Here is a 14,769-nt window from a genome sequence, read left to right as displayed (position 1 = left end):
GAAGTCATTATGTGAGCAATTTGACTTCTGCTACTGCAATGGAACTCAACTCATCTGCTCACACACAAATACAGTCAAACCTTGGTTCTCGAACGGCTCTGTTTTCGAACGTTTTGGATCCTGAATGCCTAAAACCCGGAAGTATAATCTAAAAGATCATACACTGCATTATGAACACTAACCAAATAAAACATATTCTCCCATTTTCTCTTTAAGGAGTTATTTCTTCCTTGGAGAAACAGGTTTCAATTGGGTTGTGACAGTTATGGTCTAACCTGTGGCCTACTCACAGGGCAACATTTGAGATTCTGCCAGGCTAAATATCCTGTGCTTGTCAAGTTGTAATTGTTCCATCACTTGTATAATAGATTTGCTGAAGGTTAATTACGCATTTCCCTTTTTAAAAATCCATTGTTCTGCACAGAATTGCATTTTATGAAAACTAAATAAAGAACTTATGTAAGCTCAGCAAAGGAAAGGGGCATTTTGTTGCTAGGGATATTAGCTGTAATACAGTTATTTCACAACAACAGTTCTCCAGACCTGGCATGAATTGTTTTAGATGGTCACAGGACTATCAACACGACAAGCCAAATCTTTTATTATATGGCCTGACACTCAAATACTCTAGCAAACGTTCCTTGGTTGTATGATAGGTTTGCTGCAAGGTTTATTGCAATTAGTGAAAGCCAGCTCTCCAAACCCTATATTGGACAGTTCATTTTTCTGTCATTTTCTGGCAGGAAGACATGCAAAAACCAGGAAAAAACCAGTCCAAACTTTTAATAATGGATTTTATTCTGGGGGGGGGGGGAACCCACCACCTTTTATATGAAAGTATGAAATCCTGTGCTGTTACAGAAAATTGACACTGCCCCCTCCAGAATGCAAATTACTACAATATTGTTTTAAATACTATTTCAGTTAAAAGTAGATCGTTATGATTGCCACAAAATTCAGAGGCTAAGGAAACAAGACAAGACAACCTCATGATTGACAAGAGACATTAGTTTAAGTCAAGCATTGGTATAATTTATACTCAGTGAGCCAGTGGGCATTCTGCAAGTGACATTTCATCTGCAAGTGACTTTTGCCATTTGTTGGCCATCTGAGTAATCTTACATCAATTTTTAGTTAGCTGCATCAAACAAATGCAAACACAATCAATCTTCTCCATACAAATTAACAATATCACATCAACATTTTGTAAAGCTTATCCACGCTCAACAACAAATTCATCATGCATCCGGTTTTAATACTTTTCTTTTTACTTAGTCTGGAAAATATACTGTATGTTTCAGTTGCGCCTCTGTTGCACAGGCGGGGTCCTATGCCTGTGTCATAAATGCAAATTATTTACAGAAGGGTCTAGAGAAAATAAACCTCACAGTTTCTATCCTGGAACAGAACAAATATGGACTGTCTACCAGCAATGAGAGTGCGGGTCGGAGATCATGTTCTAGGTTTCAGAGGAACTGCTTTCCCCATTGCCCACCCCCTTACTCCTGGTAGACGATATCAGTTCCAAGTATTTCAATGGTATACCTGAATATACATTATATTTTCATACACAGAAATTGAAAAACAGAAATTAAGTATTATTGTCTTGCACAGATCTTATACCCAGGTTCCAGTGTTTTATGATTATTTGGAATTTTCCAGCGACTTTTCTATGGAAACATCAAACATTGCTATATTGTATCTGCTGGGTTGGAAGCCCCGAATTTGCTAGTTGTGCCTCCATGTTATACATAGAACATCATGTTCTGCAGATTCACAAGGACAATCACGATAATCTGACTTGATTATTAGGCCTACAAATCCATTCAGCAATTACTGTGTTGCCACTGTTGCCATGTAAGCATTGCAGTGCTACTGGGCACAGAGGAATCCATAGCCTGTAGAATTTACTGCTGTAAACTGTAATTGTAGGAATAAATTGGTGGGATTCAAAACATTTAATCGCTTGCTTCCAGAGTTAGAAGAGCCCACGCTTCTGGAAAGTATTAAACACCATCTCTCCTCAGTGCAAAACTGTGAACTGTGTGCTTCAACATTCAAGGATGGGGCTGCTGATAAACGCTTACTGTGAAAAATCAGGATTGCGGTATTCAGCAAGAGGCAGGGGTCGCATTCTAATTCCTTCCTGCAGACTTTCTTCATCTAACAGACACACTGAAAATAAATTGACCTGTTCTTATGATTTAGGACAGAGCGGAATCCCAGAGGAATACATTTATCAGCCAAGCCTGCCAAAGTAATTTCACTCATTGCTGCCAGATTAGCTTACGTAAGTGAAGCTATTATGCATCAGTCCACAGTTTCTATCTTTAGGACAGAGTCAGGTAGCACAGGAAACATTGTGAAAGCCCAGAGGAGTCAACAGATAAATACTGCAGCCTTATTTACATGTAGGACAGGTATGTCCAACAGGGCGATCGCAGGCGTCCCTGGTCGATTGTGTGTTCCTTGCCCTCCCCTCCAAAAAAAGCTCAGCAACTTTGGTCAATCCAATGGGTAGATCACTGACAGATTTTTTTTTTATATAGTGGGAGTAGATCGCAGTCTCTTGGGAGTTGGACATGCCTGATGTAGGACATAGATGTGTTTTCTTGAAGGAGGGTATATGTTTTTAGCCCTGCCCCCCCCCGTGATGTCACACCTCCTTCCTCAAATAACCAAGTTGCCCACTACTGAACAGAAACTCTAACATGTGACCTCCTGCTTGTCTGCAATTGTTTGAGGAAGGAGGCATGATATGGGTGGGCAGGGCAAAAAGCACAGCCCTGCTACATGTAAACACAACTACACCCTACATGCAAGTAATGAATGAACAGGGCCTGGGTGGAGTGTAGATGTGCTAGCTCCTGACCCAGAGATCCTACCTGTTATTTGCATTCCCAAGCAGGTGTCCAGCTTATGCTTCACAGCAAGCAGCAGTCAAGTGGAGAAGAATGGGCCACTTGGGCATGAAGCAAGGGCCAGAAGCAAGCAACTTAGTTTGAAGAGCACCTTTGGAGGTTAGGGGAAACTCAGATATATCCCACTGCCAAGTTAAGGTCTGCACCATCTCTATTTTGCTTTAGGAACTTTTGTCAGAAGAAATTCAAGCAAAATTCTGACAGGTAAATATCATTTACTTGTTTTATGAGTTACGTAGCGAGCATTACTGCCAATGACTCCCATTTCCTAGGTAGCATTACTGTTGCCGTTTGCCACCCACTTCTATTGCTATAGATGTAACACTAAATCCGCCTGAAAATTGTGTTTATTCCCCTTCAGCGATTGCTAGTTCAAATGAGATTCTATGAATAAAACAGCAGAAGAAGAGCTGTAGGAAATTAATGGGAACTCCCGTTGCCAATTGTTAAAATGATATGACATTATGTTTTAAGTCGTGAAAAAAATGTAGACAAGCTTTGTATACATTAAAACAAAACTGGATATAAGATGCAATTAAAGTGACACACTCTTAAAGTATATATATAAAAAAACAAGCACCAAATAGCAAAAGCTAGCATCTGCCTTGACTGGAGCTTAATGAGCAGCTAGCAGAGGCACATTCATATCACAAAACTGGGTTTGCACAGCTATGGCCACATGAAAGACAAAAAAGAACATGGGCCAAGTAGGAAGCCAACCAGCTATATTATTCAGAGTACAGAAGGATGCCAAAAGTTAATTTTATCATCTTCCAATTATTCAGTCTGTTTTCCAGCTCTACATGTTATAACATGGCCCAATTCATGACATGGGGAAATGGCCATTTGAAACATTTATAGTGGCTATTAACAAATCAACCTGTCATGCAACGATAATTTGCTAGTTAAATATCAGTCTACTTATGCCACACAATGTGGTGGTAGAAAGGACTGCACCACCTTAGATCACGTGAAACATTTGGAAGATTCCAGTATAGCAAACAAAAAACAAAATGGCCAATAAGAAGTGAGGCCACAACCTCTTTTTCTGATTTTTTTAAATGTAGTATCCCCATCTGAAGTGGTACAGTCCATTGTATCACCTGCTGCACATGCAGAGCTAGCTAAGCATCAGCACAGGAGAGAAGTCACTCAATGTGTTAACCATTCACCCTTTGTTGCATTCATCAGATTTTACTAAAGTGCCAAAGAATGGTATACAGCGTATGTTCATGCAAAAGCCAGCCACAACCTCCTCATCCACCTGCACAGCTCCTCTACCCCAATCATTCTGCACCCATGGCTGCTTTTCATCAAACACAAATGTACATTAGTAGACAAACACGGTTACCTACCTGAATCATTAGGAGAGTGTTAGGCACGTCCATTGGGTGATGACTAGTTCCAAAGACTCTGGCCACACATTTGCCTCTTATAAATATTGTTCAGAAACAACTGCCTGAGAAACCAAAGAGGTTTCATTTCCCTTTTTAATGTGAGAGTTTATTGCAAACTCTTCAACAAGATCATAACTGTTTAAGTTGTCATTGCTTTCCTCCTAGCAATACTGATGGCACTAGAACACATTGGAATTTCAGCAGTGTCAGAGAAGAAAGAATACTTGAAGTGCTGACATCTGGAGCTTTACTAAACCCCCCCCCCCAAACAGACAGGGCCTTTTTTGAACTGCTTGGCAAGCAGCAGCACATTTAAAACAACCAAATTACCACTTCTTGGCTGCTATGAGAAATTCAGATGCCAAAATTTGCATTTGGTTTCCATTTTCTAGTTCAAGTATTGCATGTGATTGCAATGTACGCGAACATGAACAACATGACAAACTGGCAGCTTTGGTAATTTCACAGCTTACTGACATAAGGCTGGACTCAGGCTAACTTAAGTGTCACTGATTGCAATAGATCTACTCTAAACATGAGTCAGTCTGGATCCAACTCTTCATTTAAAAGTGTAATAATCCTATACTACTACTATAAGAAATGCTAAAATGTATGTTTCTTACAAACTCAAGATAAGCTTGATCAGATATTATACATTCAGACAAGCAAGACAAGCACTGTTCTAGTGAACTATGCCATCACACACTATGAAATCATCACTGGACATATTCAGGAATTCAACCTCCCTGTAAGAATGGCAAAAACAGTTTATGTCAATGTATCCTTGCTCTTTTGTTGATGTTAACTGGAGATCCCCAAAACTGGGAGAAAGTATCCCCTCTGTAAAATGCCCCCAGCAGCATTCCTACCAAGGAGAATGTTTAAAAAACATGATTTAAGCTGTTTTCCTAATTGGTTGGTGAACACTGAGATATGTTACAAAAGAAAAATCCAAATCCATACTTTTGCTAAATGTTCAGCACCTTATAGCCACTGGAGTTTTTAAAAAGAGATAAGGTTTTTGTGCATTTGTGACTCCAGCTGCTTTTTCTTTTTTTGGCTTCCCCTTTTTTCTTGAAGTTTCCAGATGAAGCTTTCATACATCTGCCTTTGCTGCTGTACTGGCTTCAGCACCTGCATCATCTTCAGAAGGTATGGAGGGAACACTGTCGTGGGAAACAGTGTCAATGCTTTGTGCTTCTGACTGAAGGTGGATGGATACCTCAACAGCTATTTCTTTACCATGGTCATTTACAGAACCATCATCCGAGTCTGCTGTCGGTGAATTACTGCGCTTAATTTCTGGGTTTAAGGGATAGAGTCCGTCTTGGACACCGAGGGCTTGTTTGACTCCATCTCCAACTTCATCAGGGTCATCGACTCTCACTGCTTCAAATATCTCTTCCATAAAGGCCCTACAGTTAAGGATGAGCGGCGGAAGAGGGATGCTTCTGGCTAACTCTTCAATGTATCGAGCAAATTCCATAGTCTTAAACTGGGTGACTTTGGCCAGTTCCAGCGTTTTGGCAGAGGTAATGATTGGAATGCGTTTGGCAATTTCAAAGGCCTTCTGTAGTTTCTCAGCCCCTTCAGTTCTGAAGAATTCATTGATGGCCTTCTCTGTCTTGCGGAGATGGCTGCTCATCATGCACAGACGTGTTATATTTAAGATCAGGGTGATAGTAAAGGCAACCAGGCAGACAATCATGTAGTAAATGCCCATGTCCCCAGATGTGGCGACCACCCTGAGGGTGACTGAGTAATAGAAAGAGCCATTTTGGGTAGTGACAACACAACTGTATCGCCCCCGGTCACCAAAGGTTACACTTGTGATATTAAGGGTACTGTTAGAGATCAGCCATCTTCCATCTAAAACACAAATACAAAAAAGATTTCAACATTGGAGTTACAGATCATACTTGCATCTTTTCTGATATATTTATAGGCATGCCCCGTGAACTGCATTACGAAACCAGCAACAATGAATTGGGACTATGGATAACAACATATTTCTGGTCATTTGCCAACATACTAGTCAAGCAGGGTTGATTATCTTTACCTAGCCAAGAAAATATTCATCTCATGTACTTGATCTAGGTTGCTGCTCTTCCACTGGTGAGTTGAGACCCACTTCTGGGTCACTGCCTGATCTAAGGTGGGTCACACAGCAGCACTCCCAACATACAAATATATTGTAAAAAAGAAGAAATAGATCTACAAATGCATGTTTGGGTTAGAGCTGGGCCCTGGGTCTGATTTGGGCAGTTGTTTACATTATAATGTTGCTATCCATTTGCAAAGGCACTCATTCCTACAGGGTGGCCCTTCCCTCCAACCCCAATACTGCTTGTGAAAATTATATTGTTAAACTGCAAATGTTTCTATTAACAAATGTAGCAAGATCCACTGGATTGTGGCAGCAGGCAAATGTGTACTTAAAAGCTTGATGGGCTATAAAAGGCGGGCACTTGGACAAAATATGTGTACAGTGCTATCTCACTTTTTCATGCAATGTTTTCTGCTTTCCCAATACCCTATTCTGGCAGAACAGCAAAAAGGTTAAAAAAAAGGTAAATGTATTGCTGGATTGGACAGAGCCCAGTGCCATGATAGGGATGCAAACCACTCCCTTCCCCAGTCACCAGACTGATCATTTGATGACTGCATAACAGACAATAACCCCCTCTCCCCAGCTGATCTGCATGGCTCAGCTGAGGTGACTGTCTGCCCGTATGAGATGGTCACATCTTCTGCTGGCATGTAGCCCCTAGGGCAGCGGTTCTCAACGTGTGGGTTCCCAGATGTTGTTGGACTACAACTCCCATCATCCCTGAGCTCTGGCCGTGCTAGCTAGGGGTGATGGGAGTTGTAGTTCAACATCTGGGGACCCACAGGTTGAGAAAGGCTGCCCTAGAGGGTTGGGTCACCAAAAATTATTGCTGCACTGTCGTCTCCCAATCTAAATGTAAATCTGGGTTTGAAGAGGTGAGCATTCTCCCCTGATAAAAACCATGGAATCAGCACATGGATTAAAATATCAAGTAGCTATACTCCTAAAGCAACTAGTTCAGAATGAAAACTACTAGCTGCTTGAATATTATGTAACAGTACCTAGATTGCAAGTTGTGTAAATTATAGCCCATTTTGCTTCCGTCAAAATCCAGTACTTTAATTTAAAATAGACTTGTATTGTGTTTTAATGTAGGTATGTTTAGGCAGAGAGGTGACGAACCTAGGGAGAGTGGCTTTCCCTTCAAAGTCTTCTTAAAAGTGACATACAGGAGAACTTCTGTGATCAATACAGCACACCTGGTACATTGTGTAAAGCAAGTCAAACAATTGTCTCTTACCCTCTCCATCTTGCTTCAGTAGATGCCCTTTTGAGTTGAACCAAAGGATGCTGTTATGCTGACTGATGTTCAGCTTACATTCAATGAAAGCACCGTTACCTTCTTTCACTATGATATCTTGAGGTACTGCCGATTTTGTGAAGGCTTGTAGGGTGGGAAGAAATGATGCATCGAGAGGAAGGAACCTTGACCCAGGAGAGGCTGTCAGGTTGGAGGCCACATTTTCTAGTGCAGAAACACTAGAACTGAGAATCAAAGTCAATAGGCAGCAGCTGAGCTTCATGAAAGCTTGAAGTATAAAGCACAATGCAAAAAGTTAAGCAGTCTGTATTGCACCAGTCACCATGGAAGATATTGATGGGTTCATCAACTTTGGAAGGGCTTTGGGTTTTTCTTTACAAGTAAAGGAACAATCCAACTGAAATGTAAAACAAAACAAAACCAATGCAAGTCAGGATTCTTAACAACACAAAGCTTTTTGGCTTTCAAACTCAAATAATTAACAATACAATTCCAGAATGAAATGGCATATAACAGGGAAGGCAAACCCACAGACCAGATTCAGCTTGCCAAGCCACTTATAGTGGCTTCCTTGTCCTCTGTCAAAATCTGCCTCTTCTTACCTTGGAAAAGTGCCTTTCCCCCCTCAAGCAGAAGAAAAAGGCTTCAGAAATAGAAAGGAACACTTATTTTCCTTCCTGTATCAGTGCTGGGTAAGAAAGAGGAGAACTACTCCCAGCCCACTGATGTGATGAGAAGGAAGCCACCGGATCCTCTGCTGACTGGCAGAAGAGTGTGCAAGGGGTGGGCTGTCTGAATATGTCTGCATGTCTGTCTGCCTATCAAAATGTGTGGTAAGTGTGCACATGCAATTGAGTATGCACTGGTGACTTTAGCCATGCCAGCTGCTGGTATGCAGTCCCCAGAGAGCTGTCAACCATCAAAGCAGACCAAAGGTTAGCCACCCCTAGTATAAAATGCTAGTTGTCTAGAGCTGAAAGGAGCTTAAGGTAAATAGGCACAAATAGCAACTTTCCAGGAAACGAATGGGACCTAAAAACTAACCATTCTTTCCTTTGGTAGGCTCAAATTATAAACAGAAACAAATTTAATAGGTCCACTGCATACAACATTCAAGGTTTTGTTCACCCTTGGGTTGAAACTGAAAAAGGCAAACCAACCAAAGAGCAGCTGCCAAGAAGCAAAGCTTCTTTGCCTGCAGAAGGTTGATCACCAAGTAGGGCTGGGAGAGGCCAGAAACTCCGGAAAGCCATTGCCAGTCAGTATAGACAATACTCTCTAAACTTGAACCCTTAATGCATTTCTACCCTTATCCTAGCTGCTTCCTTCCTAACCACCTCTTTCTGCAATGCTATCTAACTTCCCAGTAATTCAGAGTACAAAACAGGGCAGCTCACGGTGCTACTACATGGCAGCGTTCTCATCAATATCTTCAAAGTGCTCTAAAAACCCAGAGTGAACTAATTCCATCCTGAAATATATGCATCTAAACTACAGCACTATAAATTTAATGAGATTTGCTTCCACTATTCTGCTAGTGCAGAGCTCTCTGTTCTGCACACCAAACAGGTGGGTGGGCAGAAGTGGTATCAGTTCCAAGCAGGGGTGCTACTGAGATGACTTGGGAGCTGTTGGATCTCAAGTACAGATGTACCTTGGAAGTTGAATGGAATCCATTCTGGGAGTCAGTTCGACTTCCAAGGCATGGCTTCCGATTGGCTGCAGGAGTGTCTTACAGCCAATCAGAAGCCACAGAAGCTGCGCTAGACTTTTGGCTTCCGAAAATCATTCGGAAACCGGAACAATCACTTCCGGTTTTCGATTGTTCAAGAGCCAAAACGTTTACAGGTGTTTGGATTCTGAGGTTCCACTGTAATACCAATTGCCATCATATAACAGCATTGACTCAGATTGGGGTGATGGCTGCAGACTCAAAGCTTTGTACCTACCTGCTTTATGCCACAGCTAGGGCATGCAGTAGGACTGTGATGGTCCTGCCACTTTGTTATGCCTAACCAGGCACCACCGAGGGCTTGGATAGCATCCTGAGGCTATTTGCAACTGGGAAAAATCCAGTTACATTGTCCTTCAAAGACCTGAGATAAATATCAGCAGTAATTGCATATGCTTTCTACTACATTGTACATTGTTTGCATAATGCACAGCAGCAGTTGTGATGGGTCATTGGATTTCGCCATTAAATCCTTCAGTGTTTGATTTATTAAACTGTTTATCCCATTTTCTTTTATGCAAACCCATTACTGTTAAGCAAAGATCTTCTGCTGCAGGGTTTTTTTTTCTTTTGAGGAAAAGAGGTTACATTTTTATGACAGAGCCATCATATTTATATAAAACAGCTTCTGTGGCTGATAAACCACAAGGAAGAAAAGACCATATAATGCCCTAAATTTTTCAAGAAAAGCACAGCCATGCATATCATAAAGTAGCTGTTATGAATGAACATTAACACAGGTTCAACATGCTCCATCTGAGCCACAGATGCACTATACCTGAAGACAGATTCAGCCCAGAGTATATGTACTGAGAAGCAGAACAGATGTCTTTCATTTTCATCTGCACACTTACAAACTAACATATGCTCAATTTTATGCAGTGTACAATCATCCGGACTCTCAGAGAACAGAAGGAAGCATATGCTCCTGTTTCTGCAGCACTTTAAAAATATCTACAATATTGCTGCCTAAATAGATAGTGGAAAAGCAAAAAGTTTAGACTATGGCCCCAAGAGAACAAAAAACAAATATTTCCTATGTTTACTGGATGGCGACATTTTATCGAATTGCAGTTATCCTTCCAAAGAGTCTCACTTTTATCAACTTCAGCAACTCCAGTACTCACAGAACTATTTCAAGAGCAAGAATTTCACTTAAACACGGAGATCACTGCAAAAGCAAAGGATCTTACAGATATTTGAGTTACCATGTTTCAACCCACCCTGCTTTAAGAGCCCTTAAGAATCACTCGCCACATTTGCTAGTTTACAACATTTCTTTTTGAAAACGAAAATGTCAATACTGATATATCACAGAGAGTCAGGTGCTGCTTCATTTTACTGCAGTGATCCGGAGAGACAATATTTACAAAGGTGAAACTAGGGGAAAGAGCATACCCATACTTTTGGAATCTATATTTCTTTTTTTTTTTTAAAGACGCTGGCACACCAAATTTCCAAGGTGTTTTAAAGCTGAGAGTAGATTCTTCAGGAGTAGCTCCTGAAACAGCCTGATGTTATGTAGAATTGTGCTTACATATGTACAGAATCAGGCTTGAACTCCGAGAAACATTTTAGGTATACATATGAAGGACTGAGAGGGACACAGGTGGTGCTATGGTCTAAACCACAGAGCCTAGGGCTTGCTGATCAGAAGGTTGGCGGTTGTTGTTCGGTCCCAGCTCCTGCCCACCTAGTTATTTAGAAGAGGGTACGGCTCCTCTCTGGGGGACGCGGGTGGCACTGTGGGTTAAACCACAGAGCCTAGGACTTGCCGATCAGAAGGTTGGCGGTTCCAATCCCAACGATGGGGTGAGCTGTTGCTCGGTCCCAGCTCCCAGCTCCTGCCCACCTAGCAGTTCGAAAGGACGTCAAAGTGCAAGTAGATAAATGGCGTTTCTGTGTGCTGCTCTGGTTCACTAGAAGCAGCTTAGTCATGCTGGCCACATGACCCAGAAAGCTGTTACGGAAAAGCAGCAATGCGAGAGCGAGCTGCAAGTTGCTGGAATGCAAAACAGGATGTTGATGTTTGGGACTGTACCATGGGAACAAAGGGGCAGTCTATTCACTGTACTGAGCACCGGATGTTAGCTCAGTGTCATCTGACCTGTACTGGAAGTACAGGGGTGGAGTTTTATATCTCTCTCTACTGTTGGAGTCTGATGAGTACAGACGCGTTTCTCTGTACTGCTGCAAGGACAGAAATAAAGACATGTAAATACATTTCTGTCTGTCTCTTTCCCCTCCCTGGGGGAGGCAGGGAGGAGGGGAGACGGGTGTGTTCTTCTCACGCTTGAGGAGGATCGCCGATAGTGACCTAGCCTGTATCCTGCCGGGAGACGGAGATGGGGAGGTCAACAAGGATCTTAAGCCGAGTGCCTGGAGAGTGGCCAGTTTCCTCTGATAAGGCTTAAGAATCCGACAAAAGCTGTCTGCGGACAAAACACCAGCTCCCTCAGCCAGTAAAGTGAGATGAGCGCCACAACCCCAGAGTCATCCATGACTGGACTTAACAGTCAGGGAGGGGTACCTTTACCTTTATGAAGGACTGACAGTGTTCAACTTTAGACTTTGCAGCTTTTTGAGTGTTTCCAAGACTCCAAGTGACAGGGGCAAGCTGTTTATTTAAGTTCTAAGACTAATTTAATGAATTTAAATGATCACCACACTGATATTATTTATTAGATAATATATATATACATATTCTAGTTCTACATAATATGGAGGATAGTCCCTGCAATTAAAGCAAAAAAGGGAATCTTGCTGGACTACAATTCCCACCATTCCATTCCAAACTACAGGTTGTGCTATTTGTTACCGATGGGAGTTGGAGTCCAACAACATTTGGAGTAGATTTTCCCACCCCTGCTTTAAAGGCCTAGACAAAGAGCCCCAAATACTACCCCCACCATTGTGCAGAAAACTATCCTAATAAACTCTCTACCTAAAATATGCTGTTGATCCTACATACCTGTAATTTTTTTCAACCATATCAGACATTTTTAAATGCAATGCTTATATCTAAGAACTTAAAATGTGTTTACACATGCCTGACACAAATGCAGATTACACCACAGAAATACGATGCTGAGAAGATGGAAGAACACAAAGAAAAACGCTGAAGGTTGATTCCAGATTATCTGTTTGTTGAGCATTCATCCTGGTTTGCACACTTTGCAGGAGTGGAGGGTGTGTGTGTTATACAACACTGGTTGTTTATTGGGCATTCTTTCTGGTTTGTTTGTGGGGAGGTTACACAACATCGCATCAAGCAATGATTACCCCAGACTTTCCATCTTCCTATCAATTTTCTCATCATGAAGTTTGGTTTTTGAAAAAGTGGATTTGTTGAGGAAGAGCACCAAACCCAGGATCAGCTCAAACTGTCTTGTCCTGGTGAGCAACCTGGCTACTGAAGTTTCCAAACCATCTTCATAGGCAGCCCTATGTATAATATGTGGCAGTAATCTAATCTAGAGGTTACCAGAGAACAGAAACAGAAGTTAAGCTACCCTTGTCTAGATGCAGTGCAGCTTGGCCACCAGCTGAAGCTGATGGAAGGTACTCCAGGTCAGAAGCCACCTGAGCCAGAAGTACCCCTGAGCTATGTACCTGCTCCTTCAGAGGGAGTGTAATTCCACCAAGAGCAGGCAACCTCCCATGCATATGATCTAGGGAACCAGCCTCTAACAATGTCTCACTCTTATCTGGATTGAGCTTCAGTTTGTGGTCTTTCTCCAATGCATTACCAAGGCAAGGCAACTGTTCAGCACATCCTGCAAATGGTCATCATGGCAGCAATGAAGTCCTGAGTCATCCCAGAGCCAATCGCCTTGGCATGGATGTTGAAGTCCGCCAGAACCAGCAGTCTGGGATTCCTCAACACTGCCTTCAAAACCAGCTCCATCACCTCCGGCAGGCAGAGTGCTGGGTAGGGAGACAGGCAGCAAACCAGCAGAATTCCTAATCTGTCCAATTGCCCAGTGCCAGAAACACACACACTAGATCCCCACACAACTGGACAGAGAACCTGGAGACAGAGATGGAATCTCTATAGACTGCAACAATTCCCCACCCCCCAAGTCTGCCCTGATGCTGCCTGAGTACCCAGGTGGACACAGCTGGGTAAGACCAACTCCACCCTGTTCACCCACCCAGGTTTCAGTGTTACAGACGAGATCAGCCTCCTCATTTGTAACCAGATCATTTCACGGTTTGCATCTAGCTTTCCTTTTATAACGGAAGCCCAATACAACTAGCAATACAAACTCTATTTATGGTAGGCACTTGGATTATCAAACAGTCACTTTTTCACTGGTCCAACCAGTAAAATTGTGTTCAGCGGAAAAACCAACACTGGAGCCTGAAAAACTAGTAATGCTTCATGGACTTCTCTCCACCATAGATGCCACCAGGCTCTGCCCTTGGACCACAAGTTTCCACTAACTCCACCCCAAACTACCAGATCTAAACCTGCCCTCCCCCCCCCAACTTGTCTAACTCTGTCTTAATTCATTAGGGAACTATAAGGGTCTGCCTTAACTTGCCAGGTACTGTTCTGACTTACCCGCCTTCTACTGAGTCCATGTCACCTCCAAGCCTGTGCAGGCTTTATCTGCTAGCCCTGCTAAGGGAGTAAACACATGTGTGCTATTATTAACACGTATAAAGTGCCTGTGTTGTTGTTGTTTTTCTGAGCAGCAAGGTCTGCAACCTAATAGGCAAGAGGGAAAGGCGGGAAAGGAATAGGGAGGGACGATGAAAGCAAGCGCTGTAGAACCTACATCCTCACTAGCTCATGACTTGGGGCCGGTTTGGTCTCTCTTTTGCCCTGCGAGAGAGGAGGCGCAAGTTCCCAGGAACTGGTGGCGGCCGTGCACGCTTCCTTTCAACTCTGCATGCATGCATATACATGTATACACACAATTTATAGGTATGCGCAAATACACCACCCTGTAAGCATTGCACAACTCCCAGCAGCTCGCCCCCGAGGCCAACGCCCGCAACGTCATAAATGCGCCCACTAAAACACCGGCGCGTCGCTCCGGGTCCTACGACCCGGCCTTGAACTCCGAGCGGGAGAAGCGCCCGTGACGAGTTACCTTGGCAACGCCCTGTCATCCCTCGCTCGGCCCGCTCAGTCCGCCTCCCGGTCCCCTCCGCTGACGGGCCCCCGCGCACAGCTCCAACCGGGACTCCGGACCTTCCGCCTTCCCTTCCTCTCAACTGCCTCTTCTGCTCCTGCGCGAGGTCCGCCGAGGGAACGGGAGGAGCGACGCAACTTCCGCCCGTCGGGCGTGTTTTTTCCTGGAATGATTCTCCTCCCACCCCCACGCGCCGCCGTTCTT

The 14,769-nt window shown here is 43.1% G+C and overlaps 1 protein-coding gene across 5 annotated transcripts; it reads right to left on the bottom strand.

Annotated features, from left to right (window-relative positions):
• Nucleotides 1-780: 780 nt before the first annotated feature.
• MFAP3 (microfibril associated protein 3) lies at nt 781-14,663 on the bottom strand. Of its 5 annotated transcripts, none has more exons than XR_014522278.1 (4): nt 14,524-14,663; nt 7,669-8,086; nt 2,527-6,187; nt 781-2,450 (listed from the first exon to the last, which is right to left on the bottom strand). XR_014522278.1 is itself a non-coding variant. In XM_083488493.1 (3 exons), the coding sequence occupies exons 2-3, from the start codon at nt 7,949-7,951 to the stop codon at nt 5,415-5,417; spliced, it is 1,056 nt and encodes a 351-aa protein (XP_083344619.1). In that variant the 5' UTR covers nt 7,952-8,086; nt 14,524-14,663; the 3' UTR covers nt 781-5,414. The 5 variants fall into 5 exon arrangements, 3 of the variants coding, with proteins under 3 accessions (XP_083344619.1, XP_083344621.1, XP_083344620.1); XR_014522279.1 differs by having other exon boundaries at nt 781-2,175; nt 4,277-6,187; XM_083488493.1 differs by having other exon boundaries at nt 781-6,187.
• Nucleotides 14,664-14,769: the final 106 nt, after the last annotated feature.

This window comes from Podarcis liolepis (assembly GCF_965112155.1).
Source record: "Podarcis liolepis genome assembly, chromosome: 2".
In the NCBI taxonomy this organism is placed as follows: Eukaryota; Metazoa; Chordata; class Lepidosauria; order Squamata; family Lacertidae; genus Podarcis; species Podarcis liolepis.
Note: the sequence above shows the minus strand (reverse complement) of the source record. Positions and strands in the feature narration are given on the sequence as shown.

Excerpts from the sequence above, each read along its gene's own strand:
- MFAP3 (XM_083488493.1), bottom strand. The coding sequence starts at position 7,951 with ATGAAGCTCAGCTGCTGCCTATTGACTTTGATTCTCAGTTCTAGTGTT. Across the intron at positions 6,188-7,668 it reads ACTGAAGCAAGATGGAGAGG|ATGGAAGATGGCTGATCTCT; the intron begins GTAAGAGACAAT and ends TTTGTGTTTTAG.